General features: G+C 54.4%; 1 protein-coding gene across 1 annotated transcript; it reads right to left on the reverse strand.

Moving 5' to 3' along the window:
* Window positions 1-2047: 2047 nt before the first annotated feature.
* WNT9B (Wnt family member 9B) lies at window positions 2048-27430 on the reverse strand. Its single transcript, XM_045044740.1, has 4 exons — window positions 27305-27430; window positions 9255-9511; window positions 6947-7212; window positions 2048-6106 (listed from the first exon to the last, which is right to left on the reverse strand). The coding sequence occupies exons 1-4, from the start codon at window positions 27379-27381 to the stop codon at window positions 5633-5635; spliced, it is 1074 nt and encodes a 357-aa protein (XP_044900675.1). The 5' UTR covers window positions 27382-27430; the 3' UTR covers window positions 2048-5632.
* Between the last annotated feature and the right edge of the window lie 186 nt (window positions 27431-27616).

Here is a 27616-nt window from a genome sequence, read left to right on the forward strand (position 1 = left end):
GCAAGATTGTCTTAGTGGATCCCAGATCATGAAAAAAAAGTTAAAAAGGTGTTTTGAGGGACACCTGCAGAAGTTTGAATAGGGAGCGTGTGGTAGATAATATTGTGTCTTGGGGGTGATGTGGCCTTGTGGTTCTTTTTTTAAAATTTATTTTTAATGTTTATTTATTTTTGAGAGAGAAAGAGACAGAGCGTGAGCAGGGGAAGGGCAGAGAGAGAGGAAGACACAGAATCTAAAACGGGCTCCAGGCTCCGAGCTGCCAGCACAGAGCCCGATGCGGGGCTCGAACTCGTGGACCATGAGATCGTGACCTGAGCCGAAGTCAGATGTTTAACCGACTGAGCCTCCCAGGCGCCCTGGCCGGCCTTGTGGTTCTTTTGGAGAATGTTCTTGTTCTTAGGGGACATGTAATAACGTACCTTAAGTATCCTGGTGTCTGCAGTGTTCTCACAAATGTTCGACAAAATAAATATGTAGGTATAGAGAGAAAGATAGAAACAGCAAATGAACCTGGGTTCGAGCCTGGCGTTGGGCTCTGTGCTGACAGCTCGGAGCCTGGAGCCTGCTTGGGATTCTCTGTCTCCGTGTCTCTCTCTCTCTCTCTCTCTCTCTCTCTGCTCCTCCCCCGCTAGCACTCTGTCTCTCTCACTCTCTCAAAAATAAATAAACATTAAAAAAAAATTGTTTTAAGGGGAGATACCATAGGTCAAGTACCACCCAGTGATTGTCTAGCAAGCACTGATCCCCAGGAAGAGATCCCCTCACCGAGCAGCTGAGGGGGGAGAGGCCTGAGGGGCTGTTTGGGAACAGGTTTATGGGCAGGTGCAGAGCGGGGTTGGGGGAGGCTGAAGGCAGTAAAGAGTGGACACAATATAGGGTTTGGAGGCAAAGACACAGGTTATGTGCCATGTGGCCTTCAGTGGGTCTCTTAACCATTTTGTGCCTCAGTTTCCCTATCTGTAGAAAGGGAAGAAAGCTGCCTGCCTCGTGAGGCTTAAGTAAGAAAACATGTAAGGGACGCCTGGGTGGCTCAGTCGGCTAAGGGTCCGATTCTTGATTTCAGCTCAGGTCATGATCTCACGGTTTGTGGTTTCAAGCCCCGTATCCGTCTCTGTGTTAACAGCACGGAGCCTGCTTGGGATTCTGTCTCCCTCTCTCTCTGCCCCTCCCCCGCTTGCTCTTTATCTCTCTCTCAAAAGTAAATAAAAATAAACTTGAAAAACAAAGAAAAAAAAACAGGTAAGAAGTCCATGGGGACACTGGACCGTGTGGCCGTGCGTGGATGCTTGTGTCACTGCTCGGAACCAGCCGGTCTCCAGGCCTGAGGAGCACTGGTTGGAAGAAGGAACGTGCTCAGACAGGCCTGCAGGTGGAAGTGTAGGTGCCCTCACAGTTCGACTCTGTAGGTGCCCTCTGTCTCCCTCTCCGGGGGCCTGGTGTGGATCCCAGCAGGGCTGGGAGGGCTGGGGCAGGTGCCAAGCCCTCTCTGCTGCCCTCTGCCCAGAAAGGGGCCTCCTCCCTCATCAGACCCCTGGGACCAGTGCTGGTTAAGGACACGAACTTCCCAAAGCATGCTGGGAAGGCGGGATGGCCAGAGAGGAACCCTAGGGTTGATTAAGAGGACCCAAACCATTGCACAGCTGTGCCTCCCGTTTCTTCTACTGGGCCATAAAGCCCTGAAAGTTCCCGCTTTGCACGATCTCACCCCCACCCCAGCCTGCATTGCTGGCCACGGGATGAAGGCATTAGAAATATTTATCAACTCCAGGAGGGCACCCAGGCTCCGGAGTGGTCTGACTTAGCATGTGACCTTGGGTGGAACCTTCTAGGCTTCGGTTTGCCCAGAATCCATAAAAGGGGGTGATCCATTCCTGCCCTACCTGTCTCCGAGGGGAGGCAGCAGTCCAGAGAGGAAACACGCCATAGTTTGAAGACCAGCAGATTTGTGCTCAAATCCTGACATCCCTGCTTCCTAAGTGGCATCCGAGGGCCTTTACTGGTTGTGTCCAGTACGCAGGGTTTTTGCAATAAATCAAGACAAGGCAGGTGCAAATAGCTGACATGGAGTTTATTGGTTTATTGTCTCTACCCACCCACTAGAGTGTCAGCCCCACGAGGCAGGGATTGGTTTTACTCGCCGCTGCAAGCTAGCACCCAGGGAGGTGACTCCCTAAGCAATCGCTGATTGAATGGATGGACGTAACAGGTGCTCGACGTATGATAACTCCCATTGCGACTCTAAAACGTGCTGAGACTAAAAGCACTTGAACTTCGACAAAGGAAATGCTGGAAAGCAAGAAATAACCTTCAAGGCTGGCGTGCGTCTGTCTGTGGACCCGTCTGCCAGGTTCTGAAAGACACCGGGACTCTGGGCTTATCTGGACAGGAGGATGGACACGATGCGCCCACAAGCGCCAAGCAGGAACGTCCATGAGTGAGGCCGACTGAGTGGGGGTACTTGGCCAAGTGGGGAACCCCCACGCAGCCCAGTAGGGCTCCCTGTGTGTAGCTGACGGTGGCCGGGTGAGAGTGCGGGCCCCGTTTGCGAGCACAACTGATTTTGCCAGGCAAGCCAGAAATCCAATGGAAAACGATTCATTTTGAAGAGAAAAACACTACATGAGAGCAAACGACATCCATCTGTGGGCTGGGAGGGGCCCCGTGATGGAGCCCAAGCCTCTCAGGCTGTCCCTGGAGTGGCTCCCGCGAGGTCCCTTTCTCTCCAGGCCTCTCGGGCAGTCCCAGCCCCTGAGACAAAGGACTCCACTTGGAGAAATGCTGATGTGCCGTCCAGGTCCAAAAGGTCAGGGTCAGACACAGCCAGGGAAGCGGCCACTTCCCTGGGCTCCTGGGCTCAGGGCAAGCCAGCTCCCATGGTGCCTGGCCTGTGCGGAATTTCAGTAAATACTCCGTGGACGATCCCCCTTAGTGTGACTTTGGGCACAGCCCTCCACCTCTGGGCCGCATCCACAAACCCAGCACAGCTTACAGGGATAACAGGGGTATCCAGCAGGATTAAAGGGACAAGAGGGTTTCTGAAGACTGCAAGTGCTCTTTACAAATGCAAAGCGTGGGCATCTTTGTTGTCATTATCATTACGAGCAAGACAGTTTTGCCAGGGCAGAAGATGGGCCTGGGACCCAGAAAAACAGAGAATTTACAAAAACTTGACAAGGAAGATATGGATCAAGCCCACCAGGGCTCAGGCTCAGAGGGGATGCGTTCTCACCAGCTCCGAGATAGGCCGGTCACAGGAACCTAAGAGATACCCCAGCCACCTGACGGACAGCTCAGTGGCGGGAGGCCCCGGTCAGGCCAAGCTGTATTTCCCCAGACAGATGGCTTCCCACAGAGCACACAAACCCCCCAGGGGCTGCCCATGAAATATAGAAATTATATAAATATTATACATAAATATTTTCTCATATACCTTCGCTATATAAATTATTCTCTTTTGCCCTAAAAACTATATATGTGAGGTAGACAAAAAAATACCCTGTGAGTGCTTCCCTTAAAGCTGTAGAATGAGGGGTCAGTGGCCACTGGTCCCCAGGGGTCCCAGCAGGGCTGAGGGGGATCTTTGGGGGCACCTGGAAGAGAAAGGGGCGGGAGCATGGAAGGAGGAAAGAGACAGGGGGCTAGACAGAAAGGAACCCCCCCAGGCCGAGGGGCCCTCAGAGCCCACACCCGTGACATTGGCCGAGGTCATCAGTGTCGGTGGCCAGCCATGGCCTCGGTCCCTTGGAGTCTGCCTTTATCCTCTGCAACCCCGGCACTGCCGGCCACGGAGTCGGGGTGCAGATGGTGTATGGGCGCATCGGGTCCCTTCTTCCTGCCCGTGAGGTCTCTGCTGCCTTATGACAAGGGCCGAGGCAAGGCGGAGGCAGACTTGGGGTCTCAGAGGAACCAGAAGGATGGGGCTGGCAAAGAGAAAGTCTCCGTGCGGTGGGGGAATGGAAGAAACGAGAAAAGCGGCTCTCTCTCCTTTTTGTTCTTCTTGCCATATGTGGGCCAGCTGCCTGGGTCGGCAAAGTCAGTCCAGGGAGGGGGTCTCGGGTAAGTTTGGCTTTTCATCAGAACCTCTGCAGCCAGAGATCCTTCCAGCATCTCACAAGCTGCCTTGACCCGCCAAAGCTAGGGCAACGCCTCACCCTCGGAGATCTCAGGGAGCCCGGGGCTTCTTCCTGGGCTCACGCTGGTGGTTTCGGAGCCTACAGCTGATTCTGAAGTTTCCGTTCAGCCGCAGGTCAGCAACTCTAGGGAGAAAGGAAGCTGACGGAGGGCGCGGCAGGTCGGCAAAACAGCCAAGGGCTTCCCGATGGAGGTCACTTCCTCCTGGCTGGCCGTGGGCCCTGCTCTGGGGAAGCACTCAGCTTCCAGCAGAGTGACCCCTGAAAGGTCTTGGTTCTGAACCGGAGAGAGCGTGCGGCTAAGTGGGAACCCTCAGCCTGGCGGGTCCAAGGAGTGTGCGTGTGTGCGTGTGTGTGTGCGCGCACGCGCGCCTGTATATATGTACCAATTACTCTCTCCTCCTCCCACATAGGGCCTTGGAAGGTAGCACTGGCAGTGTCCACAGGATCAGAGGAAATTAGCAAAGTGACTTCTATTCCTCAGGTAGGAGCCAAAGTGGGGGCCATCAGTAAGTGACGGGGGCTCCCCAGGAGCCAGGCTTAGCGAAGACTTCCCTGAACCTGTAACCCCAGGGCAAAAACCTTAATTAGATGAGTATCTGCAAGAGCAGAAACGTAAGCAGATTCGGGACTCTACTGTCACGACCGTCAGCTGCGTTGGGGCCTCACGGCACGGGTGGAACGCAGCCACAGGGGAGCTGATCAAACCGGGCTTAAGGGGAGGCTGAGAAACGGAGCTCCTTGCGTCCCCGCCTCGAACCAGAAGGCTGTCACCCTCTCCTGCGCGGGGACTAAAAGTTCCACACCCAGAAAACGGCGAGGGGTCACTGTCTCTCTGTGCAACCTCAGCGCACTAGCTGGCTCTCCCTACCGGTCCTGCATTCACTGGTGCTCTTATCCAGCAGGGCCCAGTGGGTGTGAATAACTCAGCTCTCAAGGCAAGAACGACGCCTCAGTGCATATTTGAAAAGCCAAATCAAGTACACCGGGCTCGGGGGCAGGTGTCGGACTTGGCCTCCCTCGGGCCCAGAAATCCTTCCTTTCTCCAAACAGCCCCTGCCACCTGGCCTGGCCTGCCCCGCCCCGCCCCCCGCCCCCACCTCTAGCCCAGCAAAGCCACACGCTGACACTGCCTCCCAGCGCCCTGCTGGCCCAGCCTGGCTGGCTCTAGGCCACTCATCCGAGGAATTGAGACAGCGAGGTGGTCCCCCCTCACAAAACCCTCAGTCCTTCCTCCTTTGGTCTCCCTTATTCCCCCCACATCCTTTCCTACTCTGCTCTCCTGCTCCAACGTGGTTGGGGACCCTCAGTTCCAGTCCCCCCTCAACCTCTCTTTGCTGGGTGTCGAGGGAGGGAAGGGCTGCCGGGCCCAGTGGAGAGGAGTGCGCGCGTGCGGGCACCGACTTCGGGGTGCACGCCGCGTGCCCCTGCCTGGGGGGCCTCCACGTGGCCGAGCAGCGCGGGGTCCTGGCAGCGCCCCCCTGGCACACCGGGCCGCAGGCCTAATGCTTGCAGGTGTACATGAGCTCCTCCTGCACACACTGCTGGCACTCCACGTAGCAGCACCACTGCACCTGGCAGTGGCAGGAGAAGGCCACCAGGCGGCTCTGGGTGTCATAGCCCCGCCCGCAGCACAGGCTGCTGCAGCTGGCCTCCCGGGAGCACACCCTGCCCGCCGTGCCGGGCGAGTACTTGCTGGGCCGGCAGAAACTGGGCGAGTCTTCCATATAGACCAGGTCCCCGGGCCGTGGGGCCGGGCCCTTGGTGGGGCTGCCTGGCCGGGCGGGCGCCCACAGCTCCAGGCGGCCCAAGGCCTCGTTGGTGGCACTGGACACCTTGACAGCTGAGTCATAACGCAGTTTTAGCGCCTGGCCCGTCTCGCGGAACGGGGCGAGCTGCTTCCAGCAGGTGCGCACGGCACAGGAGCCCGACACACCGTGGCACTTACATGTGGTCCTGAGGCCACTCTTCACTGCCTGCGAGGAGAGAGGGAATGCAGGCGTGGTCAGGGCCATGGCACCGGTGTAGGCCAGTGTAGACCCCGTCGGGGGCGGGGCAGCAGGACGGGCAAGAGATGGAGGGAAGAGGGTGAATGGGACCCAGGCTAGCCCACACGCCACCTTTGTGCAAAGTAACTCGAGACCACCCTGCCGCTGGGCCAACGTGCCCACCTGGCGGAGAGCAATGTGGGCCGGATCTCAGCCCCAGCTCCCTCCCTTGGCCCAGAGTTCTCGTGGAGTGGAAAACCCGCACAACTGAACGCAGCAGCCCTGGTTTACCCCGACTCAGTGATGAGGACACAGAACTCCATTTGCTAGAGAGCTTGAACCCTCGCCTCTCCCAGCCTCTCATCCCGATAGGCTTAGACACCTTTTACCCTCCAGTCCTCCCACTACTGTGTGTCCTCTGCTAAGTCCCTCCCCTTCTGTGGGCCTCCTCGATCGTCCCATCTGTAAGGTGGAGGAAGAGGTGATGTTGCAAAAGATATCAAAGTTTTCAAACGACGTTGGCTTCCAGGATGTCCGGGAAGGATAGTCTCTGGCATGGGGACCCCTCTGCAAACAGGTTTCTGCCTCATCACGGCCGCATCCCAAGCCTGGCTCCCACCCGCCGCCCAGCCCGCCGTGTCACCCAGCACCCTTCCCTACTTCCCGCTACTTGGTACCGGTGTGCTGGTTGAAGGGGTGAGGTTCCTCCTGGGACAGCTCTGTGTGTGCGCTGAGGGGCACGGCAGAGGCAGGCCTCCTGCCGACCCGGCTCCCTGGCCCTGCACCCTGGCTGGGGCCAGGCTTCGGGCCTCCCGGCAACGTGCTCACCTTGATGCCCACGTGGGTGTTGTGAGCGTCCGCCCGTGCCCTCAGGTCTTTGCTTCCTCTCTTGGGCCCCAGGAAGTTGCTCAGGAACTTGGTGCTGTACTTGAGGTTGTCGCCGCACACGCCCCACTGCCAGGCCTGCCGGCTCTCCAGGCCCGGAGAATCATCACAGGTGCAGCGCTCCATGCGCCCGGCGCTGCAGGCCCGGGCCAGAGTGTGGGTGAGGGCAGCGGAGGACATTGCATACAGGAAGGCCGTCTCCTTGAAACCTGGGCCGGGCACCCGGGGTGGGGGGGGATCCGGGAGGGAGGGGAGAGAGGGGGGTCAGAGGCTGCCCTTTACCCTCTGAGGGCAGAAGAGCTGATGGGGGGGGGGGAGGGGGGCGTGACGAGCCGGACGAGGGTCATATGGACCTGAGGACGTGGCCCGGGGCACCCTTGTGACACCTGCGCCTGAGACTCGGGCTGCAAGCTGCTGCCCTTTAGACGGAACTTTCAAATTCACTATGGAGCGTATGCCCGGGCTCCCAGGGCAGCAGACAGGAGCGCCTGACTCTATGGGACACACGAGAAGGCTGAGATGCAAAGAGAAGCGACTCGGCACCTGGTGAGAGGCAGAGCGGGGGCCAAACCGCTGATCTCGACCCGAAGCCCGCGTGTGAGCCAGCTGGACCCATTTCTGAGGCCCCCGGTCCCCTGAAATATGCTCTGTGGGCTCCCTGCGTTTCAGGACGCCTCTGAAATGTCGCTCTCTGCTACCTACCGTGGAGCGGACCTAATGACGGAGTGACCCTGAGTCTCCCGCGTGACTTGTTCCAGACTGACCATCCCACGCCCTTCCGGGACCGTCACTTCTCTCGCGTTCTTGTGGGCCGTGGCGCAAACCTGCCCCCACCCCGCCTGCTCTCCAGCGCACCTGGGTGCTGGCAGCACCCTTTGGGGAGTAGCAGCAGCTCCGTCCCAGGCCCTTCCCCACCACGGACAGCAGCTGGCCTCCCATGTACTATCACTGCCTTATTTCTTTTTTTTTTTTTCTTCTCAACGTTTATTTATTTTTTTGGGGACAGAGAGAGACAGAGCATGAACGGAGGAGGGGCAGAGAGAGAGGGAGACACAGAATCGGAAACAAGCTCCAGGCTCTGAGCCATCAGCCCAGAGCCTGACGCGGGGCTTGAACCCACGGACCGCGAGATCGTGACCTGGCTGAAGTCGGATGCTTAACCGACTGCACCACCCAGGCGCCCCTGCCTTATTTCTTTTAAGTTTATTTATTTATTTTGAGAGAGAGAGAGAGCACAGGTGTGAGCAGGGGAGGGGCAGAGAGAGAGGGAGAGAGAGACGAGAGAGAGAGAGAGAGAGAGAGAGAGAGAGAGAGAGAGAATCCCAAGCAGGCTCTGCATGGTCAGTGCGGAGCCCATGTGGGGCTCGAACTCACGAACCGCAAGATCACCATCTGAGCTGACGTCGGACACTTAAGACTGAGCCACCTAGCTGCCCCCATCGCTGCCTTTTTGTAAAAGCCCCTTCCTACTTGGTGACAGAGTCACATGATGACCTGTTTCCCCCGTGGGCTGTAAGCTCTCCAAGGGCAGAGGGGGTCTCGTGCAGCTCGGTGCCTCTGGCATCCAGCACCGTGGCTGGCTCGCTGCGAGCCTCACCGGACACTTAGTGAACGAGGGGTGGGAGGACGCAGAGAGGAGGGAAGAAGGCCGGGTGTGAATGGAAGGGGAGGAGGAAACGGTGGACCAACGGATGCGATGAACAAAGTCACGGGCATGAGTAAGCACCTGAATCCGGCCTGTCTCAGGGTATTCGGCCAACTATTCCCTGCCTTCCACCCTTATATGTTCTTGTACCTTGTTTTGCGTGTGTGTGCATGTGTGTGTGCGCAGGAGGCTGAGGGAGGGGACTGGGGGGCCACGCAGCTCAACTGTGGGGTCCTCCAGGATCCAGGAATGGGCTGGGCCTCCTCTTTCCCTGTATCTCCCCTGCTCCTCCACTCCCCCCAAGCTGAGGGAAAGACTGGGCCTCATTAACTCCCAGGACTCTTCTCACTGGGACTATGCTAGGTTCACAAGGGCAGCGTGGCCTGGGCCCAGGGGCCAGGGGAGCAGGAATGGGGGCCTTGTCCCCAGCCCCCCAGCCCCCTCCTCCCTAGCCCCTTTCTCCCCAAGTGCCCTCCTCCTCCCCAGCCCTCCTCCTCTCCAGTCCTCCCCAGCCCCCCTCGTCCCCAGCTGTCCCTTCTCCCCAAGCCTCATCCTCCCTAGCCCCCCCACCCTCCCCCAGCCCCTCCTCCCCAGCACCCGCACTACCTCTCTTGAGCAGGCCTGTCCTCCCCTCCAGACTGCAGTTCCAGCGCTCATGTCGGAACTGAAACTGGCACTCGAGCAGGCTGAGGTGAGCAGCGTCCTGCAGGGTCTCGGCCAGGCCGGGCTCCCTCCGGCAGAGCTGTTTCTGTCGGCGGGACAGCTTCAGCAGGTCACACGGCTTCAGGTGGGCCCCGCTCTGTGCTGGGGCCGCAGCGGTGCCCAGCCCTGGGAAGGGTGTCAGGACCTCCCGCCCGGTCAGGCTAGAGAGAGCAAAAGAGGGAGCTAGTGACCCTCAGGGGACATGATGGGGGAAGGGGGGAAGGAAGACATGGGACAAGCAAGAGGAAAGGGACCTCCTAGGGGGCTTCATTTATACCCTGCTGGGAGGCAGGCCAGCCCCATGGGGTATGTGCCCATTTCACAGAGTAGAAAACCCAAGTGCTTACAACAGGGTCTAGTGCCCAAGTTTTCCAGATGCCAAAGTCTCTGCTCTATGTCCCAACTTGGCCCAATCATAAAAATCATCTGGGTGCTTATTAAAAATACAGATGCCCAGAATCCACGATTGGCAATTCTGACTCTATTGGTCTGGGGCGCAGCCTGGGAATCTGTATTTACTACACATCTTGGGCGGCTTCTATGATCAGGAAAGTTCGGGAAAAAAACTGCATGTAGTGTGACTGCTGCCTGGAGGGTAGAGCCATGTTCCCAAGAGGGGGCAGGCGGACAGGGGTAGATGTTGGGCAAACACTCAGCAGCTTCTCTGAGATCCCTCTCTCCCTTGTGTTATATTGCTGCCCATGGAATCCCATGCCGACCTAGCCTGTTTCCATAACTCCCAGATCTTCAACCATCTGGCCACTCAGTGCCTGTTACAAAGGGATCCTTAGGGAATACCTGGATGGATGGAGGAAGGAAGGAAGGAAGGAAAGAAGGAGGAAGGAAGGAACAGATGGATGGATAAACTGGCCGATGGCTGGATGAATTTCCATCAGGCCGTCAGCCCCAGTCTTGCCGGTCTACTATATCTGAAGTTCATGGATTCTGAAGTCAGGCTGCCACTTCTTAATTGTGTAAACCTTGAAGCCTTGGTTTTCTCCTCTGGGAAGTGCAAAGAGGATCCTTTCTCCTCCTGGGCCCACCACAGTGCCTGGGACACTCTTGTTCCCCTTTCTGCCGGTTAGAGTTTCTCAAGATTCCTTCCCCTTGCAAGGTGCTTTATTCTCCAACCTGGGCAGAGTCTTCCCTTTGTCCACATAAGGAAACACAGTTTTATGAGGAGGCAATGACTAGCCCGAGCCATACAGCAGATGAGCAGCAAGGCAGGGACTACATTAGAGTTCCTTTTCACTCTCCCCAGAAGCTCTCTGAGACGGTTCTCCTGTTGCCTATCCTGTACCCTGGTGGTCCTCAGCATGGGTAGAATATATACCATTCCAGACCCAGGCTAGAGGAAGCAGCCGCCTTCTGGAACACGCCAGCCTCATGGCCAAGATAATGAGCAAAAATGAAACCAGGTGACGGCTCCTAAAGCTCCTGCTTGGATGTGGCCCTTGTCACTCTTGCTTATATGCCACGGCCAAGGCAAGCCCTGGCCCAGCTGCGTGGTCAGAGAGGCACATACTGCATGGAACCAAGGGCCCAGCTCTCCTGTTTAGAGCCACCTGACCCAGCCAGGACATCTGGCTGGATGCCACACTGCCCCAGGGAGAGTGTGGGATCTGGCCAGGCCCCAGGTGCCCCCAGAAAGTGCCCGTAGATTCTAAATCCATCAGATGCAGCCAACCCAGTGTGGAGCATATCTCCGAAACCCCTGAGCAGAGACAGATGCTATCAGGCTCCTCCTGGCCCAGCCTGGCCCGAGGCTCCCCTGCTAGACAGGGTGAGGGCAGGGACCCGTTAATCATTAATCTTGGGGCAAATGGGTAAATTTCCGGCCCACTAGGTCTACACCCAAACCCCTCCCTGCAGCCTGGCAGGAAACCCTTAGAGCTTGACCCTTGGCAGGTCCAGATGTCAGCTCTAGCTGAGGAGGCCCCACCCTGACTGGCTTCCAGTGTGAAGGGCGCAAAGGGAGCAGGAGCCATCTAGCCCCTCACAGCAGGTGCTGGTGTGCGGAAAAGCTGCTCACACTGTTCCTGTGTGTTGGAAATTGGGGCCTCCCTTGTAGCAGCTGATTGACAGGTGAGAGGACAAGCAGGGAGTGATGGCAGTTTGGACCAACGGGGCTGCGCATCCTTCAAGGCCTGTCTCAAACGGCATTCTAAGAACAATACTATTATATCATTATAGCTATATGATACCTTATATCTTATCCTATATAGTCTATATTATTATCACTTTTTGAGTGCTTCTTCTAAGACCTTTAGCTTGCAGACATCTGTTGACTTGGCGACCCACTGCTTCTTCCCAGCTACATGGATACCATGGGGTCGGCCATTTCATACCACATGACCTTGCTGCTCTGGCCTACTGATTGGACCAATGAGGAATCACATGACCGAAGCTGGGCCAATCAGTCCTTTCTCTGGGAATTAGGAATTGGAATGACGAGCGCATACGGTTGCTTTCTCTCTCTTCCTTTCTTTGGGCAATGGGGCCCGTAACTCAGGAGATAAAAAGAGGAAGCTGGCCCAAAGAGAGAGAAAAAGAAAGAACCAAACACATAGAGGGAAGCAGAAGTGAGAGTAGGAGGGAGAATGTGGGGAGCTTTTCAGCCCTGGCCCCAGAGTCTTCCTACAGGCAGCTGTGTTCTTGCCTTAGACGCTCCTATCTGTAGTACAGTGTCAAGGCCCGGAGTTGGCTGTCCAACTAAGGATGCTGTCACTGATCACGACCTTCTGACAGCTGTGGAGTACCAGCATGGCCTCGCCTGCACTTGTGAGCCAGGCTCAGCAAACACCCTCTCCCCCATCCATAGGCACCTATTTTTTTAAATTTCGTTTAATAGGCCCTGTGATTGATGGCCCCAGAAGTCCAGTATAAAGTCGGTTAATTTTATTAGCAGTAATGACACTTAGTAGCGATTAATGGTCAGGAAAGGCAGCCAACCGCATAGAGGCCTCAGGCCACACTGGGCCCTGGTCTGCCCAGGGCTGCTCTCAGAGAAAGCTCTCTGGCACTGCCTTGGGGACCCCCACAGGACCTAGGAAGACAGCTGGGAGGTCTTCCAGGACCCCGTTTGCCTTTTATTTATTTTCTGTGTCGCAGCTGGGATCCTGTTTCCTTGGACGAGACAGTGCCAGGACATCAAATTTGGAAAACACCGTATTTCCTCCGGTGGCGTTAGTGAGCTATCCTCCACATGCCCTTCCCTTGGCAGCTACCAGGGAAGGCTTCTTCCCGGACCTCAGGAGCATTCCAGGCACTGCAGGCTCCAGTCTGATTCAGGATCTGTGGGCATGATCCCCTCCCCTTGAAGAAGCCGCATTCCCCGGCACCCCAGGCCCGAGAACCCCACCCACCCGCCTCTCTGCAAAAACTTAATTGCCCACACGTCAGTCGGGCCCCATGAGAGTAAGCCGTACACCCGGAAGAGATCAAGTGAGCCTCATCAGTCTTACGAATTCAGACAAAATTTGTTTTCATAAAGATACTGCTCTGTGGTCAGGTCAGATGCCATCAGCCACACAAGTAGTCAGTGTTCTGAGCTGAAGAGCAGGGGCTGAGTAAGTGGTGAAGTTGCTAGCTGCTCTTCTGGGCTGTGGGACAAGAGTTCCTTCAGGCTTCTGCCTGATTCATGTGTTCCTGAGCCCTCTGGGACCACACCATCCCTCCCCCCGCTGTATCTGCTTTAGCCCAGCTGGTGTCCCCCATTCCTGCTTCCAGTCGGGCTCCTCAAGGCTGACTTCCAGCGCCTCTTCTCTTGTCAAGAAAGCAACAACCCCATGTGGCCAACTCCATTCTCCTCCCTTCTTTGCGTCCCGCCTGTGACTCTCTGCTCTCTGTACCTTCAGCCCAAAGCCCTTAGTGTAATAATAAGGCCACAAGCCCCCACCCCTACACAACAAGATGTCCCTGGCTTTGACTCCAGAGCATCCACAGCTACTCCCGGGGCCACCCTGTCTCCACCCAGCGTGGGAAAAGTCAAGGGTGCCCTTGGGGACTTCATCTCACCTACCCCCCACCCCCAGGCCTCCTCTGCTCACCCCGGCCCCTCCTGCCCTGGCCCTCCTTTCACTCTCTAGTGCTCACCCCATCCACAGTTTTGGCTGAAGCTGCCCCATCTGGGATGACCTTGAAGGAAGGAAAAGAAGGTTCTCCCAGGACTTGGAGAAAGTGTCCCAGGAAACTGCTTTCAGTTACCTTCCGCAGGACCCCAGTCACCACTAAACCCCAGAAAGGAAATGGAGCTCACCCTGGAACGGTCACCCACCACCTGCTGGAGTAGAGAGACCCAAGGATCTCAGGCCCCCAGAGCTGTTCTGGCCTGGGTGGCCTGGTCCCAGTCTGCCTACACTCACTGGTGACCTTGGGCACATCCACTCTGCCCCTGAGCTCATCCCAACTAACAAATACACACTGACCAGTGGGAGACCATGACCGGCCCAGACTGCTTGGGTTCCAGTCCTACTTCCGTCTCTTACTCGTTGTGCCACCTTGGGCGAAGCACTTCACCTCTCTGTGCCTCATCTATAAAATACAGATAACCACAGTACCTACCTCACAGGGTTGTCAGGAGGATTAAATGAGTTCACTTTTGTACAGCTATTAGAACAGTGCCCAACGCCGTAAGCTCCAGGCAAGTGGCACTCTTGAGCACACTCGCTGTGTGCCAGGCGCCAAGCTGGCTGCTGGGACCTGCTCCCGCCCTCGAGGAGCTCACAGTCTAGAAGGAACTTGGTTGCACTCAGGAGTACTCCAGAATTTCCCAAGGCCCCAAGAAGCAGAAGAAGGAGAAGAAGGCTTTGAACCAGCCCAGCTCCCCATGGAGCAATCAGTAGCTGCTCAGGGATCAGAACTCTTAGCTCCATCTGGGTGAGAACCTGACCTTGGCCAGTCCTGTCCTGCCTGTAGTAGGAGGCTTGGGGGGGTGCGGAGGAGGCAGAGGAAGCTCCCAGGGAGCACCCCTGGCTAGCCGGGGAAGACCTGGCAGCTGTAGTGCATTTCCCATCACTTGGGGGTGCTCCAGGCTCCATTCTTCCACCCCCACCCCCACCCCTGTTTCTGGTTGAGAAGTTTGATGGTTCCAGGATGTGGGTGACTGAGTGGGTGGGTAGTGTAGGACAAAGCTGGCACTTCCCAGGGCACCAGGTAATGCCAGCCTGTCTGGACCCTTCGCTGGAGGGGCCAGGAGCTGTGCCTGGCACCAGGGACCATGCCAACTGTGGGCAGCTGCCTGGGAACCAGGAAAGCCTTGCCCTGCCTGAAGCATTGGCCTTGGCCCTGCAAAACCCCATTAGATGCTCCTGATAACAGGCTTCCGCTGCAGGGCCATTTGCATGGTAAGCGTTCCCTTTGAGCTTTCATCCCAAACATCTCAGCCCACCGCTCCCAGCCCTGACTAATCCCCCTACACGCGGCGCACACACACACACACACACACACACACTCCCCACCCCCACCCTGTGCTCTCCACCACCCATCTCTTCCCTGTAGGGGAGGGTTGCTGAGGGCAGTGCCTGCCCAAGAAGAGAGGGCATAGGGGCTCTGACAGTCCTTCTGCAGAAGGGGGGGTACCTTCAACACCCAAGCTTCTCTCCCCACTTCCGGTCAAGCTGCGTGAACCCACCCTGAGGACCGAATCTGGTCACCACCTCCCCGCTAAAGCTCATCCCCGGAGCCATGTCTCCCAGCCCAGCCCAGCCCTGGCTCAGACAGAAAAGAGCCTGGCCCAGCTGTGGGCTTTGTCTCTCCAAGAACAGCTCCACTTCCTGTTTTACAGCCGCAGACCCGGCTGCCCGCTGAGGGTGGCATCGGGGAGACGTGTGCTCACAGCTAAGTGGGCAGCAAGCAGCCCATTCAGCAAGCGCGCTTTGCATCTCAACAATCTCGGGTATTTAGAGCTTGGCCAGTGCAACATCTGCGGAGGAGATGCTTCCCCCTCCTCCTGACTCTCTCTCCCTCTCCACTCTGGCTCAGGCAGAGCTGGGAAGGGGGAACCTTCATCCCTGGTGTGCATGGGGCAGGCGGCACAGTGGCCGTGGAGGGTCTCCTTGTGCAGAGGACCCCCTCAGGAGCTGAGATTAGGAATGTCTCCCCCAGCTCCCTGCCTGGGTGCAAATGCACACCATTTGAATCGTTGTGGTTTAAGGCTGGAGAAGCCTTTTGAGCTGGCCCAGGTCCAGAGGTTCTGCCCTGAGGACTCCTGGGAGGTATTCCAGAGGCTTCTGGGGGCAGGCAGGAGGGCAAGGGGTTTGCCAAGTGTAGTCTCTGCTTTGCTCTGTCTGGTGCCCTGGGAGTTCACGTAATATTTATTGTCCAAGGTGGCCCACTGGGTTCATGGCGGGACTAGGACTGTGCCCCGGGTCTCCTGATTGTTTCTGTCAAGCCTGGCAGTTTCTGCTTTCAGTTTCAACATAACACTTCAGGGAAGCAAAACTCAGTCACCACCGCAGCAAATGTCTAGGATGAAAGGAACACAAGACAGGTTGCTTTGAAAGGAAGGCAATCTGGCCAGGACTCCTCTGAGCCCCTGGGCAGCTAAAGGGAGGAGAGATGTATGCTCAGTTTCTGTTTGGCTAAAAATCAGAAATAAAGCTTAGAGAAGTGGCCTGCCTATTCATACTAAAGTGTGAGAGTCTGATATAATGCTAGTGCCTGAGAACATACTTTGCTAGATAGAAGGAAGATCAAAGGAGAGGGTCTGGGATCATGAAGAAGCTAAAGAGAAAGGCGAAGCCTGGAGTAAGGAAAGAGAGGGGTAGAGAAAAGGGGTGCTAGAAGCTTTAAGACAGGCTCCCCCAGCTTCTTGGGTTCACAGGCCCAGCCCTGACCCAGGGGAGGATCAGTTTAGGGAACATGGGACGGAGGCTTTAGGGAAAAGCAAGTAGTCGTTGAGTCTCTCCTTGGGGCGAGCAATGCCCCCACCCAGTTCTGCCCACCATGAAACCCTGCCTCCAGGGTTGGGTAACTTTGGCCAAGTTATTGAACCATAGTAGTTGACCAACTAACCAGCTTGGCAGGCTCTTGAGGGGTCACCCTCTGCCCCACGGACAGGCAGGCAGGCTCAGGCCGGGCTGGGCACCCTGGAAGGGCCAGACCCCTGGGGGAATGCCCTGCGCGTGACCACTGTGTGAGGAGGAGAGTTCCACTGTTCGCAGCCTGCTCCAGGAAGAGATGTCCATTTGTCCCCCCACAGGGCCCAGGGATGGTCCACACCCCCACACCTCCCCTCTCAGCTCCAAGGGGAGCAGCAGCCTCCCGACCTGGTGAAGGAGCCACTCCCTAAGTGTGCCCAGGGAACCCCAGAGTGGTCAGGACAGCGCTCGGGATGAAGGTGTAAGGGGCTCCCTTGGGAACAGAGCAGGGACCCCCCCGGGGCAGGACCAGAACAACTTCCCACCTTGGACTGTTCTGGACTCAGGGCCAGCCACGGCTGTAGCAGGGGGGTCCCTCCCCTCAGGGTAGCCAGTCTTGGCTACCACAGTCCGCTCCATGCTGGAATGGCTCCAAGCCCTCCTTCACGCTGTAACCCCTGCCTGGGACGCCTCTCCCAGTCCAAAAGCCCTCCCGGATCCCCTGGACTCTTTTATGGTCATGGCCCTTTTCAACACTTGACTCACAATGCAAGGAATAGGAAAGATGATCCTAAGGCCCCGTCCAGTACCAGCACGCTCTAATGCTTATCTTCCTCCTCCAGGAAGCCATCCTTACTTGCCAGCCCCATCTCTCTCTCTCTCTCTCTAACCATCCCCTTTCTTTGTCTTCTCTCATTTTTACAAATATAACACCCTTAGTTCTGCATGGCTGACACTTTTTCTTCCTCCTCAGAGCTGCAGACAGGTCTCTCCAAGTAGGCTGTTAGCCCCTTGGCAGAGGTCCTGGTTTCTCATACCCGGTGGTCCCCCATCCCCAGCTCAGATCCTCTACCCCAAGCGGGTGCTCCTCAGACACCTGAAGGCCGCAAAAATCCCTTAGATGTCCAACCCCAGGTGGGGCGTGTAGCTCCAGGCTGTCCCTCAGCCTGCCCCGCCCCCACTCCCACACCCTTGTCCTCCCTGGGTCTCACTCCAAAGCTGCAGGGGCCACCCCACACCCCAACCTTCCCAAGCTCGGCCCTGCAGGCACTGGGAAGGCGTGGCTCTCAGACTCGGATCACTGATGCGTGCTCTCCCCAGAGCCAGATCTCAGGGCCCCCCAGCCTTGGTCAGTCGGACCCCGAATCCTCTGGCTGCCGGCTCAGCCCCTGAGGAGAGTGGGAGAGCCGGTCTGTTCCCTCTCAACCTCAATTCCTCGGGACGAGTTGTGCCAGGCAGCTGAAGCCTCCCTTTGATACCCAGTGAGGACCAGACAAGAATTGGCCCAAATCTTTCTGATGCATAGGGGTACATGTACCCCAATGTTTATAGCAGCGCTTTTAACAATAGCCCAAGTATGGAAAGAGCCCAAATGTCCATCAACTGATGAATGGATAAAGAAGAGATGGGGGGCGCCTGGGTGGCTCGGTTGGTTGAGTGTCCGACCGGCTCAGGTCATGGTCTCACGGTCTGTGAGTTCGAGCCCCGCATCGGGCTCTGTACTGACAGCTCAGAGCCTGGAGGCTGCTTCGGAGTCTGTGTCTCCCTCTCTCTCTCTCTGCCGCTCACCTGCTCCTGCTCTCTCTCTCTCTTAAGAATAAATAAGACATTAAAAAAATTAAAAAAAAAAAGAAGATGTGGTTTATATATACAATGGAATACTACTTGGCAATGAGAAAGAATGAAATCCTGCCATTTGCAACAACATGGATGGAACTGGATGGTATAAGTCAGTCAGAGAAAGATAGATATCGTATGTTTTCACTCCTATGTGGAACTTGAGAAAATTAACAGAAGACCATGGGGGAAGGGGAGGGGGAAAAGTAGTTTCAAACAGAGAGGGAGGGAGACAAACCATAAGAGACTCTTCAATACAGAGAACAAACTGAGGATTGATGGGGGGCAGGGGGGGGACTGGGGGATGGGCTTGGAGGAGGGCACTTGTTGGGATGAGCGCTGGGTATCATATGTAAGCACTGAATCACGGGAATCTACCCCCAAAACCAAGAGCACACTGTATACACTGTATGTTAGCCAACTTGACAATAAATTATGTTTCAAAAAATAATAATAAATAGAACTCCGCTGGCACAACCTCTAGAGGTGACACGTGCTAAAAGTTTACCACAGGTTACAAACCTTTATCCACAATTCCAACTCCAGAAAGCTCAGACGACTACAAACTTTGGTGCAGTTATGGTGAATTCACATGGCCGCGAGCCCTGACCTGAACCAAAATGAGAGTACTCATGGTCTTTATTTATCCCCACATGCAGATGTTTTTCTGCAAAAAAGTAAAGTGTCTGATTATGGGGTCCTGCCCTAGACGTGGCATATGCATTATATTGTCTCTCTAATAATTAAAAATTCTTGAATTCTGACATGACCTGGCATTAAAGGGAATGTAACTGTCAAGAAAGCAGACCTTCTCTGCTCTCGCCCTAAAACCAGTCTCTCTAGAATTTCCAGGACTCTGGGGGCACCTGTCTGGCTCAGCGGATAGAGCATGTAACTCTTGCTCTCTGGGTTGTGAGTACAAGCCCCATATTGGGCATAGAGTTTATAGAAGGAAAGAAAAGGAGAAAGAAAGAAGGAAAGAAAGAAAGAAAGAAAGAAAGAAAGAAAGAAAGGGCAGAAGGAAATAAGGAAAGAAAGAAAGAAAGAAGAAAGAAAGAGAAAGAAAGAAAGAAAGAAAGAAAGAAAGAAAGAAAGAAAGAAAGAAAGAAAGAAAGAAAGAAAGAAAGAAAGAAAGAAAGAAAGAAAGGGAGGAAGGAAGGAAGGAAGGAAGGAAGGAAGGAAGGAAGGAAGAAAATAATTTCCAGGACTCTGAACATGGTGGTTTAAGAATATTCTGGCTCTCTGAGACTCTCCACCCTCCCCCTTGGGTCTTCATCGCTCCAGTGAGGGGGTCTGTCCCATCCCCCAACCCATCTCAGCTGCCACCAGGATTCCCGTGGAAAGTCCGCTGTGGCTGACTTCTGGAGTCTGAATGAGGCAAGTCTCTGCTTTCTGCTTTGTGTCTACTTCCTATCCTGACAGAGGCCAGGTCACGACCAAATAGTGTGTGCTCAAGAGAGTCAAGTGTAAGCAGAAGAAAGAGCAAACATGATGGGGCAGAGGAAGGTTCTGGGGGAGAGGAAGGGCCAGCGAAAGGGAGAGGGGCTGCCCGTTTGGACATTCACTGAACACCATGAGGCAACGCCAGGAACTGTGGGAGACTCAGCCAAAAACAGGGCCCCCAAGACCCTTGCCTAAAGGGAGCTATGCGTGAGTTGAAGACACAAGCACGTGGAAAAGAAAACGGACAACAAAACGAGAGTTTACGACACGCAGGGCAAGAGATGCCCAGGGCATATGCCAGGTGAAGGGTATGGGTGATGGAATGGAGGGCCTCAAGGGTCAGAACCACCCAGAGGGAGGCAGACCCCGTCAAGCCCCAGGTCAACACGAGGCAGGGAGGACGAGGTTGGCTCTGGATTCTGACAAGCTAGAATTCCAGTTTTGGTGCCAGGCGACTTTGGGCAAGGCACTTGGCCTCTCCGAGCTTTGTTCCCCACTCACCTATATGAAGATGATTATTCCAGCACCACCTCCTGGGATGTCACAGTGGTTAAATGAGATCGTGCACATAAAATGCTGAGCACAGAAAGGATTCACATTATACAATGACGAGGGCAAAGATGAAGGGAGAAAGGAACCGAAGAGGCTCCTTAACTTGGGAGGCTCTAAGACCAGATTGCTCGATTTCTTGAACTCCTCATACATAGACAGCATTTCAGCACTTTTATATATGCTCATTTAACTGTCACAATAACCCTGCAAGGTAAGGATTCGCCCATTTTATAGATGAGAAAACTGAGGTTAGAACAGTTAACTGACTTGCCCTGGGTCACAGTTAATGAATGGTTGGATGGAAGATTGGAATTCAATCTGTGTGACTCCAAGTCCAGTGCTCCTTACGCTGTAGTAGGGCCTTGGGCTGCCTCTCTCCCTGCTTAGGCTGATGCCACGGTGGGGTTCACCTTCACAGCACCCGGCCCACCTCCTCCCGAGCCCAACTTCTACCTGATCACAGAATCCTAAAGGCACCAGGCTCTCCTTCTTAGGGGGTTCCAGCCCAGGAGTCCCCCTGCCTTGCCTGCCCTCCTGAGCCTTAGAAAATCCATCACTATCCATGAGGAGGCTGGTTTGACCCCGAGCCCAAGGGCACAGCCCAACTTCTGTGGGGGGGGGGGGGTTGGGAGGGGTTACAGCTTAGCCAGGGAGAAGCCGGCCTAAATTCCTTCCCCAAACACAATGATTCTTATCAGTGATGTTTGCCTTTCAATCCAACACCCCAAAGCAGTAAAATTTCTTCTACCCTTTCTTCCCTCCAACCCTGTTTTCCTCAGGACCCAATCAACTTCTAAAAATGTTTTCAAATGAAAACAATACCATCCAAATATATAAAACACGTAGGAATACATCTTTTTAAATTATTCGCAAGACCTGCGTACTGAAAATTGCAAAATATTGCTGCAATACAATTTAAAAGCCCCCGATAAAGAGATACGCCTGTTTATAAATCAGCAAATTCAATATTGTTAGAAGATCAATTCTTTCTATAAATTGATTTATAGGTTCAGGGCAATCCCAGACAAAATCCCAGTGGGCTTTCCTATAGATACTGACAAGCTGATTCCAAAATTTATGTGGAGGGGCGCCTGGGTCTCTCAGTCAGTTAAGCATCTGACTCTTGATTTCGGCTCGGTCATGATCTCACAGTTTGTGGGTTCGAGCCCTGTGTCAGGCTCTGTGCTGATGATGCGGAGCCTGCTTGGGATTCTTTCTCTCCCCCTCTCTCTGCCCCTCCCCCACTCAAGCTCGCACTCTCTCTCAAAATAAATAAACTTAAAAAGTGTATTCAAAATTTATGTGGAAATGCAAAGGACCGAGAATAGCCAAAACAACTTTAAAAAGAGAGAACTTGGCTTCAACACCTACTACACAGCTACTATAATCAAGACTATATGGTATTGGCATAAGGATAAATATATAGATTAATGGAATGGAATAGAGAGCCCAGAAATAGGACCTCATATATTGAATCAATTAATATGTACCAAAAAGTGACAACAGAGGTGGCTCAGTTGGTTAAGCTTCTGACTTTGGCTCAGGTCATGATCTCACAGTTCATGAGTTTGAGTCCCTCATCAGGTGAGCTCGGGCCCCACTTCAGGTGACCCCCATTTCTCTATCTCTCCCTCTCTGTCTCTGTCTCTGTCTGCCCCTTGCTCACTTGTGCCCCCCCCAAAAAAAAGGAAAAAAGAAAGAAACAATAGACCTAAGTGTTAAGAGCTTAAACCATAAAGTTTCTAGAAGAAAATATAAGAGGAAACGTTTACAGCCTCTGAGTAGACAGACATCTCGTGGATAGGACACGAAAAAAGCACAAAGCACATAAGAAGACGAAAATTGTACTTCCTCAAAATTAAGAACTTATATTCTTCCTAAGAAAATAAAAAGGCAGGGGCGCCTGGGTGGCTCAGTCGGTTGAGCCTCCGACTTCGGCTCAGGTCATGGTCTCACGGTCTGTGGGTTCGAGCCCCGCGTCGGGCTCTGTGCTGACAGCTCGGAGCCTGGAGCCTGCTTCGGATTCTGTGTCTCCCTCTCTCTGACCCTCCCCCATTCATGCTCTGTCTCTGTCTCAAAAATAAATAAACGTTACAAAATATATTAAAAAAAAAAAGAAAAGAAAAAGGCAAGCCACAGATAGGGATGAAATATTGCTGATACTTTCTGACCAGGGACCTGTATCCAAAATATACAAAGAACTCTTACAAATCAATAATAAAAAGACAAATTACCCAATGAAAAAGATAGCCAAATGATTACCACGTACATGAAAAAATGTGTAATACACCATTCATCAGTGGGAAAATTCAAATTAAGACCACAATGTGATAGCAGTAAGTACCTATCCACTAAAAGGGCCAAAATTAAGATGGACAGGGAGGCGCCTGGGTGGTTCAGTCTGTTAAGCGTCCAACTCTTGGTTTCGGCTCCGGTCAGGGTCTCGCGGTTTGTGAGTTCGAGCCCCATGTCGGGCTCTGTGTTGACAGTTCAGAGCCTGCTTGGGATTCTCTCTCCCCCTCTCTCTCTGCCCTTCCCCACCTCAAACTAAGTAAATAAACATTTAAAAAAAATTTTTAAAGATGAACAATAGCTGACAAGAGTATGGAGTAATCGGAACTCTCATACATTACTGTGTGAAACAGTATCGTCACTTTGGAATACTATTTGGCTGTTTCTTATAAAGTTAAACACAGGCATACCATACGACCCAACAATCAGGCCCTAGGTATTTATCCAAAAGAAATAAAAACATACGCCCGCATACTTACATGTACACAAACGCTTACAGCATTTGGAATAGCCCCAAGCTGGAAACAATACCAATGTCTCTCAGCTGGTAAATGGATAAACAAATTATAGTATATCCATACAGTGGAATACTACTCAGTGATTTAAAAAGGGGGGGGGGGATGTCCTACTGATATGCCTAACATGGGTGAATCTCAAAAACATTATTGTAAGCAAAAGAATTCAGACACAAAAGCTATACCCCGTATGATTCCACTTGTATGAACTTCAACGGGCAAAACGAATCTATAAGGACAAGAAGCAGAGAAGTGATGGTCTGAGGCTGGTGGGGAGGGTTGATTGCAAAGGAGCCTAGGGATCCTTTGGGCTGATGGAAATGTTCCATTTAGTAGTTGTGGGGGTGGGCACACGGGGTATACATCTGTTAGAACCCAAACTGTGCACTTAGGATGCTTGCATTTTACTGTATGTAATGTTGATTGGGGGGGGGGGTTAAGTTTGTGTCTTGCCTCTTAACAATGATGACACCTCTACAACCCAAGAAGATGGTTAGAGGGCCAGCCACCACCCAAAGTGAGCCTGTACAGGCACCCAATCAGGCCCTTTCATTCATCGTCTCAATTAAGCCTTGCATCAGCCTTTAAGGTAGGTATTGTATCACCCATAGCTCAGCAAGGTTAAGACATTCACCCAGAGTCATACAGCTAGCAAGACAGGAGGCTGGGATTTAAACTCAGGTCTAGCTGACTCCAAAGCCTGTGCTTTCATAAACTTCTCTGTATCATCCCTAGAGAGGAAAGAAACCCAAGTAATGCAGAGATCACACATTTTAAAAGCACCCCCACAGTCTAGCAGGATTTGAAAAGGTGTATCCACAGGAACTATCTCTACTTACAAAGCCACTTTTCACATGATACAGTGCGTGTTCATTTATAAAACACCACACAAGTTAATATTTGCAGAATTTCCAAGCCATCCAAGCCGACATAGAAGCTCTCGAGTCATCCTAGACTTCCAGGCCAGGTTCAGCCCATTAGAGTTAGGGAACCACACGGCGCCTGGGTGGCTCAGTAGGTTAAGCATCTGACTTCAGCTCAGGTCATGATCTCACGGTCCGTGAGCTCGAGCCCCACGTCGGGCTCTGTGCTGACAGCTCAGAGCCTGGAGCCTGCTTCCGATTCTGTGTCCCCCCCCCCTCTCTCTCTCTGCCCCTCCCCTGCTCGTGCTCTGCCTCTGTCTCTCAAAATTAAATAAACGTTAAAAAAAATTAAAGAATTAGGAAATCTAGGACCTCCAGGTGCCATAGACCTTGGAGGCAGTGACCTAAGTGACCAAGCAGGGGAGGGGGCTGGCCTCCACCCCTTACCCCCTCCAGCTCCTTGTGGCCGCCATTCCCCTGGATGGTCACACAGTATTAGCTCTGGAGACTCTTGCTTGGAGGGCAAAGAGCCCAGACTGGAGGCAGAACCTGGTGTCTATCCTGCCTCTATCCTGCTGTGTGACATAGGGTGAATCACTAAACTTTCCTGGCCCTCGGTTTCCTTTAGGGAACTATTTACAGCATCCTGTATACCTTTAGAATGGCTCTGGGAATCAGATGAGAGAGAGAGAGGCCGTATGAGAAAGTGATTTGTAAACCGAAACACTAGTTATTAGGGCATTATCATCATGACCACAATTCAGCTCTGGGTTCATACAAAAGCCCCAGAAGAAATTGCTGGCTTACTGTGGTTTGGGGGATGATGGCTGCCTCATTTGAAAAATGGAAAGAATAATACATGACCTGTTTGAAACAGGGAGTTGGACCCCAGATGCTTCTGGGACACTTTCAACTCTTAAATCTATGATTCTATGATTTCAAAGACCCCAAGAAGATTGGCCTCACCTGCCCTCCTGATGTTTGAATTTTCTTTTTCTTTTTCTTTTTTTTAATGTTTATTTGTTTTGAGAGAGAGATAGAGAGAGCAAGCTGGGGTGGGGCAGAGAGAGAGGGAAACAGAGAATCCCAAACAGGCTCTGTGCTGTCAGTGCAGAGCCCGACATGGGGCTCGCACTCACAAACCATGAGATCATGACCTGAGCTGAAATCGAGAGTCGGCCGCTTAACCAACTAAGCCACCCAGGCGCCCCTGAATTTCCTTTTATCAAATGCCCAAACACTTCATCTTATAATCAGAAATGAGATTTCAAATGCAAATGACCTGGAGAAAGTAGAAGCGGATTGCCTCTCATTCTCACTATGGTGTGGATGACTGATACCAGATTCCTTCCAGAGAGCAAATTCTGATGGGAAGCTGGAAAATCTGGCCTGACTGAGTCACACTAGGGCTTCCTCAGTGGGAACTCAGGCTGAATCCTGTCCAGTCTCTGAGACTAAACACATAACAGGGCAAAGCCTCAGTTTTAGCTTATTCTCTATTTGTCCAGTTCCCCACACTGGGGTGGTGGGGGCTTGAGTCTATTTGGTCAGCTTTGCCTAGTTGGGTTCATGACCTGGAAGAAATGGCTCCAATACTCACATGATCCCTCTCAACCCGAACCCAGGCCTAATCAACCATCCCCTCCCACCCCGATTTCCAAGCCCCCCCCCCCCCCCCCCCGCTCACAAGTTTCAAATTCTACCCTTGTGCACTGCTACAAACTCCTTTCCCTTTCAAACCACACCAGCCAGGCTGGTCCAGGTCTCCTGGAGCCCCTCTCCTCTCACCCCATCTGGCCCTCGCCCCATCTCCGACCCCCAAACCCAGACAAACAATTGTGGAAATGAGCTGGGGTCCAAGAGGATGCAGGGACATTCGTCCTCCTGTTCTCCATCCCGGCTCAGAAACCCCTGTCAGGGCCGGGATATCAAGAGACTATGCCCAATCTCTATACTAATAATAATTGCTGGCATTAGTTGAGCATTTACTGTGTGCCAGATGCTGTCCTAGGTGCTTTACATGTACTAATGCACAGAATGCTCATACAAAATAGGCACTCTTCTCCTCATTTTACAGATGAGAAACCGAAACACAGAGAGGTTAAGTGACTTGGCCAAGAGCACACAGCCAGCAAGTAGCAGGATTATATCCTGCCTGCTGAGGCAACAACTGTGCCTTCAAGCCTGAAGTCATTGGCATACAGGTTGGTACACTGTTCTCGGTGCGGAAATAGAGCTCAGTTCTATCCAGTTCAGCCCCTTCTTTGTACAAATGAGGTCACTGAGGCCCAGAGACGGGTCTTCCCAGGTCACCAGCAAGCTGAGCTCAGACCTAGGGTCTGGGCTGACCTGCCTACCCCCACTCATTATATTTCAGGAGAGGCCCCCTGCTCACAGCCAAGGCACGTTTTAACCAGGGGTCATGACCCGGAAATTAGCCCACAGCCCTTAGATGGGCCTGTGCAGGGACTTCTCAGATCCTTACTCGCCCTCTCTGGTAGGTCCTTAAGAACAGTCTGGCAGGTCACTGGCTTGGTGTTTCATTGCCTTCGCTTTAGTCAGACTATAAACCTCACCCTGATTTGGAGTGAAGATCACAAAAAGTGTCAAGATTAAAGTCACAGACCGTACACATTTGGAGCGAGCTGTGGGTGGAGGTCAGGGAAGCGCCTTGGCAGCCACGACCCCACCTCCCACCCAGGTCCCTGGGTCAGAGAAGGAGGGTCAGAGAGAAGGGACAATTGCCCTGTAACTCGCACTGCATTCAGCCGCCGCTCCCGCGGCTCTCTCCCCAGGTGTCTCCCCAACTCTGATCCTCCTTTTCCAATCACGTACGCCTCCTCCCTTCTGACGCTCGGTCGTTCTCCCCGGAATTCACCCGACGCCGGGGCTGAGATTTGGTTGGGCTTCCCTAGCGGAAGGTTCCCTCCTGCATCTCCAGCTGACACTCCCCGGGGTCCGCAGGTCCGCGTCCACCCCGGGATCCGCGCGATCCCCTCCCCGGGCCGGGGTAACACCCCACCCCGCCCAGCCACGCAGCCCGCAGGGTCTCCATTCTGCAGGGGGAAGGGCAGAGAGAGGGTGGAGAGAGAGCCCGAGGCGAGGACTGTGGCTGGACGGAGACCAGGTTACAAGCAGACAGGGCACAGAGTGAGGATCCAGCGAGGGCATCAGAGCGCGCGGGAGGGACGCCTGGACCCGCAGGGACTGGGTGCGCGGGACAGATGGGGCCGGGGTCCGAAACCTGTGCAGAGTCCGGGAGCTCGGGCGGGGGTCCGAGACCGCGCGCAGCGGGCGGGATGTGGTCTCGGACAGGGCGGGGTGGGAAGAGCGGCGGCGAAGAGGACGGAGAGTGGGACACCAGAAGGTGCGATCGGGGCCTGAGCGGGGAAGGGGGGGGAAGCCAGAGACCGAGCTCGGGGCGCGAATTCCGACAGCCGGCCGGGACCGGGGCCCGCTGGGGGCTAAGGTCTGAGTTCGAGGTTCCCACCGCGGCCGGGACCAGCGGGAGGCAAAAGTTGGCCCCGCTCTAGCCGGAGGAGGGGGAGGCCGGCGGGCCGGGGACGCGGGCCAGGGGCGCGGCGGGCACTGACCCGAAGTAGGCGGCGGCGGCGGCGGGCAGCGCCAGCAGGCAGAGCGCGGCCAGGGCCAGCGCGGGCGGGGGGCGCATGGTGCCGGCGGCGCGGCGCCCTGTCGCATCTCCTCGCGCCGCTCAGCGCTCGCAGCGCCGCCACCAGCCGCCCGTGGGGCTTTAAACCCGGGCGGGGCGGAGCAGGGGCGGGGGAGGGAGCGACGCTGGAGGCCTGCCCCCCCCCGGGCGGTGAGCCCCCCGCCCCATTGGCCCCGCCGGCCTCGCCCCGCCCCCGTCGCGGGTGGGGCCGCCGCCCGGGGCCCGCCCCCGCCCC

This window comes from Felis catus, chromosome E1 (genome assembly GCF_018350175.1).
Source record: "Felis catus isolate Fca126 chromosome E1, F.catus_Fca126_mat1.0, whole genome shotgun sequence".
NCBI lineage: Eukaryota > Metazoa > Chordata > Mammalia > Carnivora > Felidae > Felis > Felis catus.

What these genes read in the sequence shown, in the direction of transcription:
- WNT9B (XM_045044740.1), bottom strand. Translation starts at nt 27,381, where the DNA reads ATGCGCCCCCCGCCCGCGCTGGCCCTGGCCGCGCTCTGCCTGCTGGCG. An exon ending in GCCGCCGCCGCCTACTTCGG is followed by an intron (nt 9,512 to 27,304) that starts GTCAGTGCCCGC and finishes TGCTCTCTCTAG; the next exon opens with CCTGACCGGGCGGGAGGTCC. An exon ending in GACAGGCCTGCTCAAGAGAG is followed by an intron (nt 7,213 to 9,254) that starts GTAGTGCGGGTG and finishes TGCCCGGCCCAG; the next exon opens with GTTTCAAGGAGACGGCCTTC.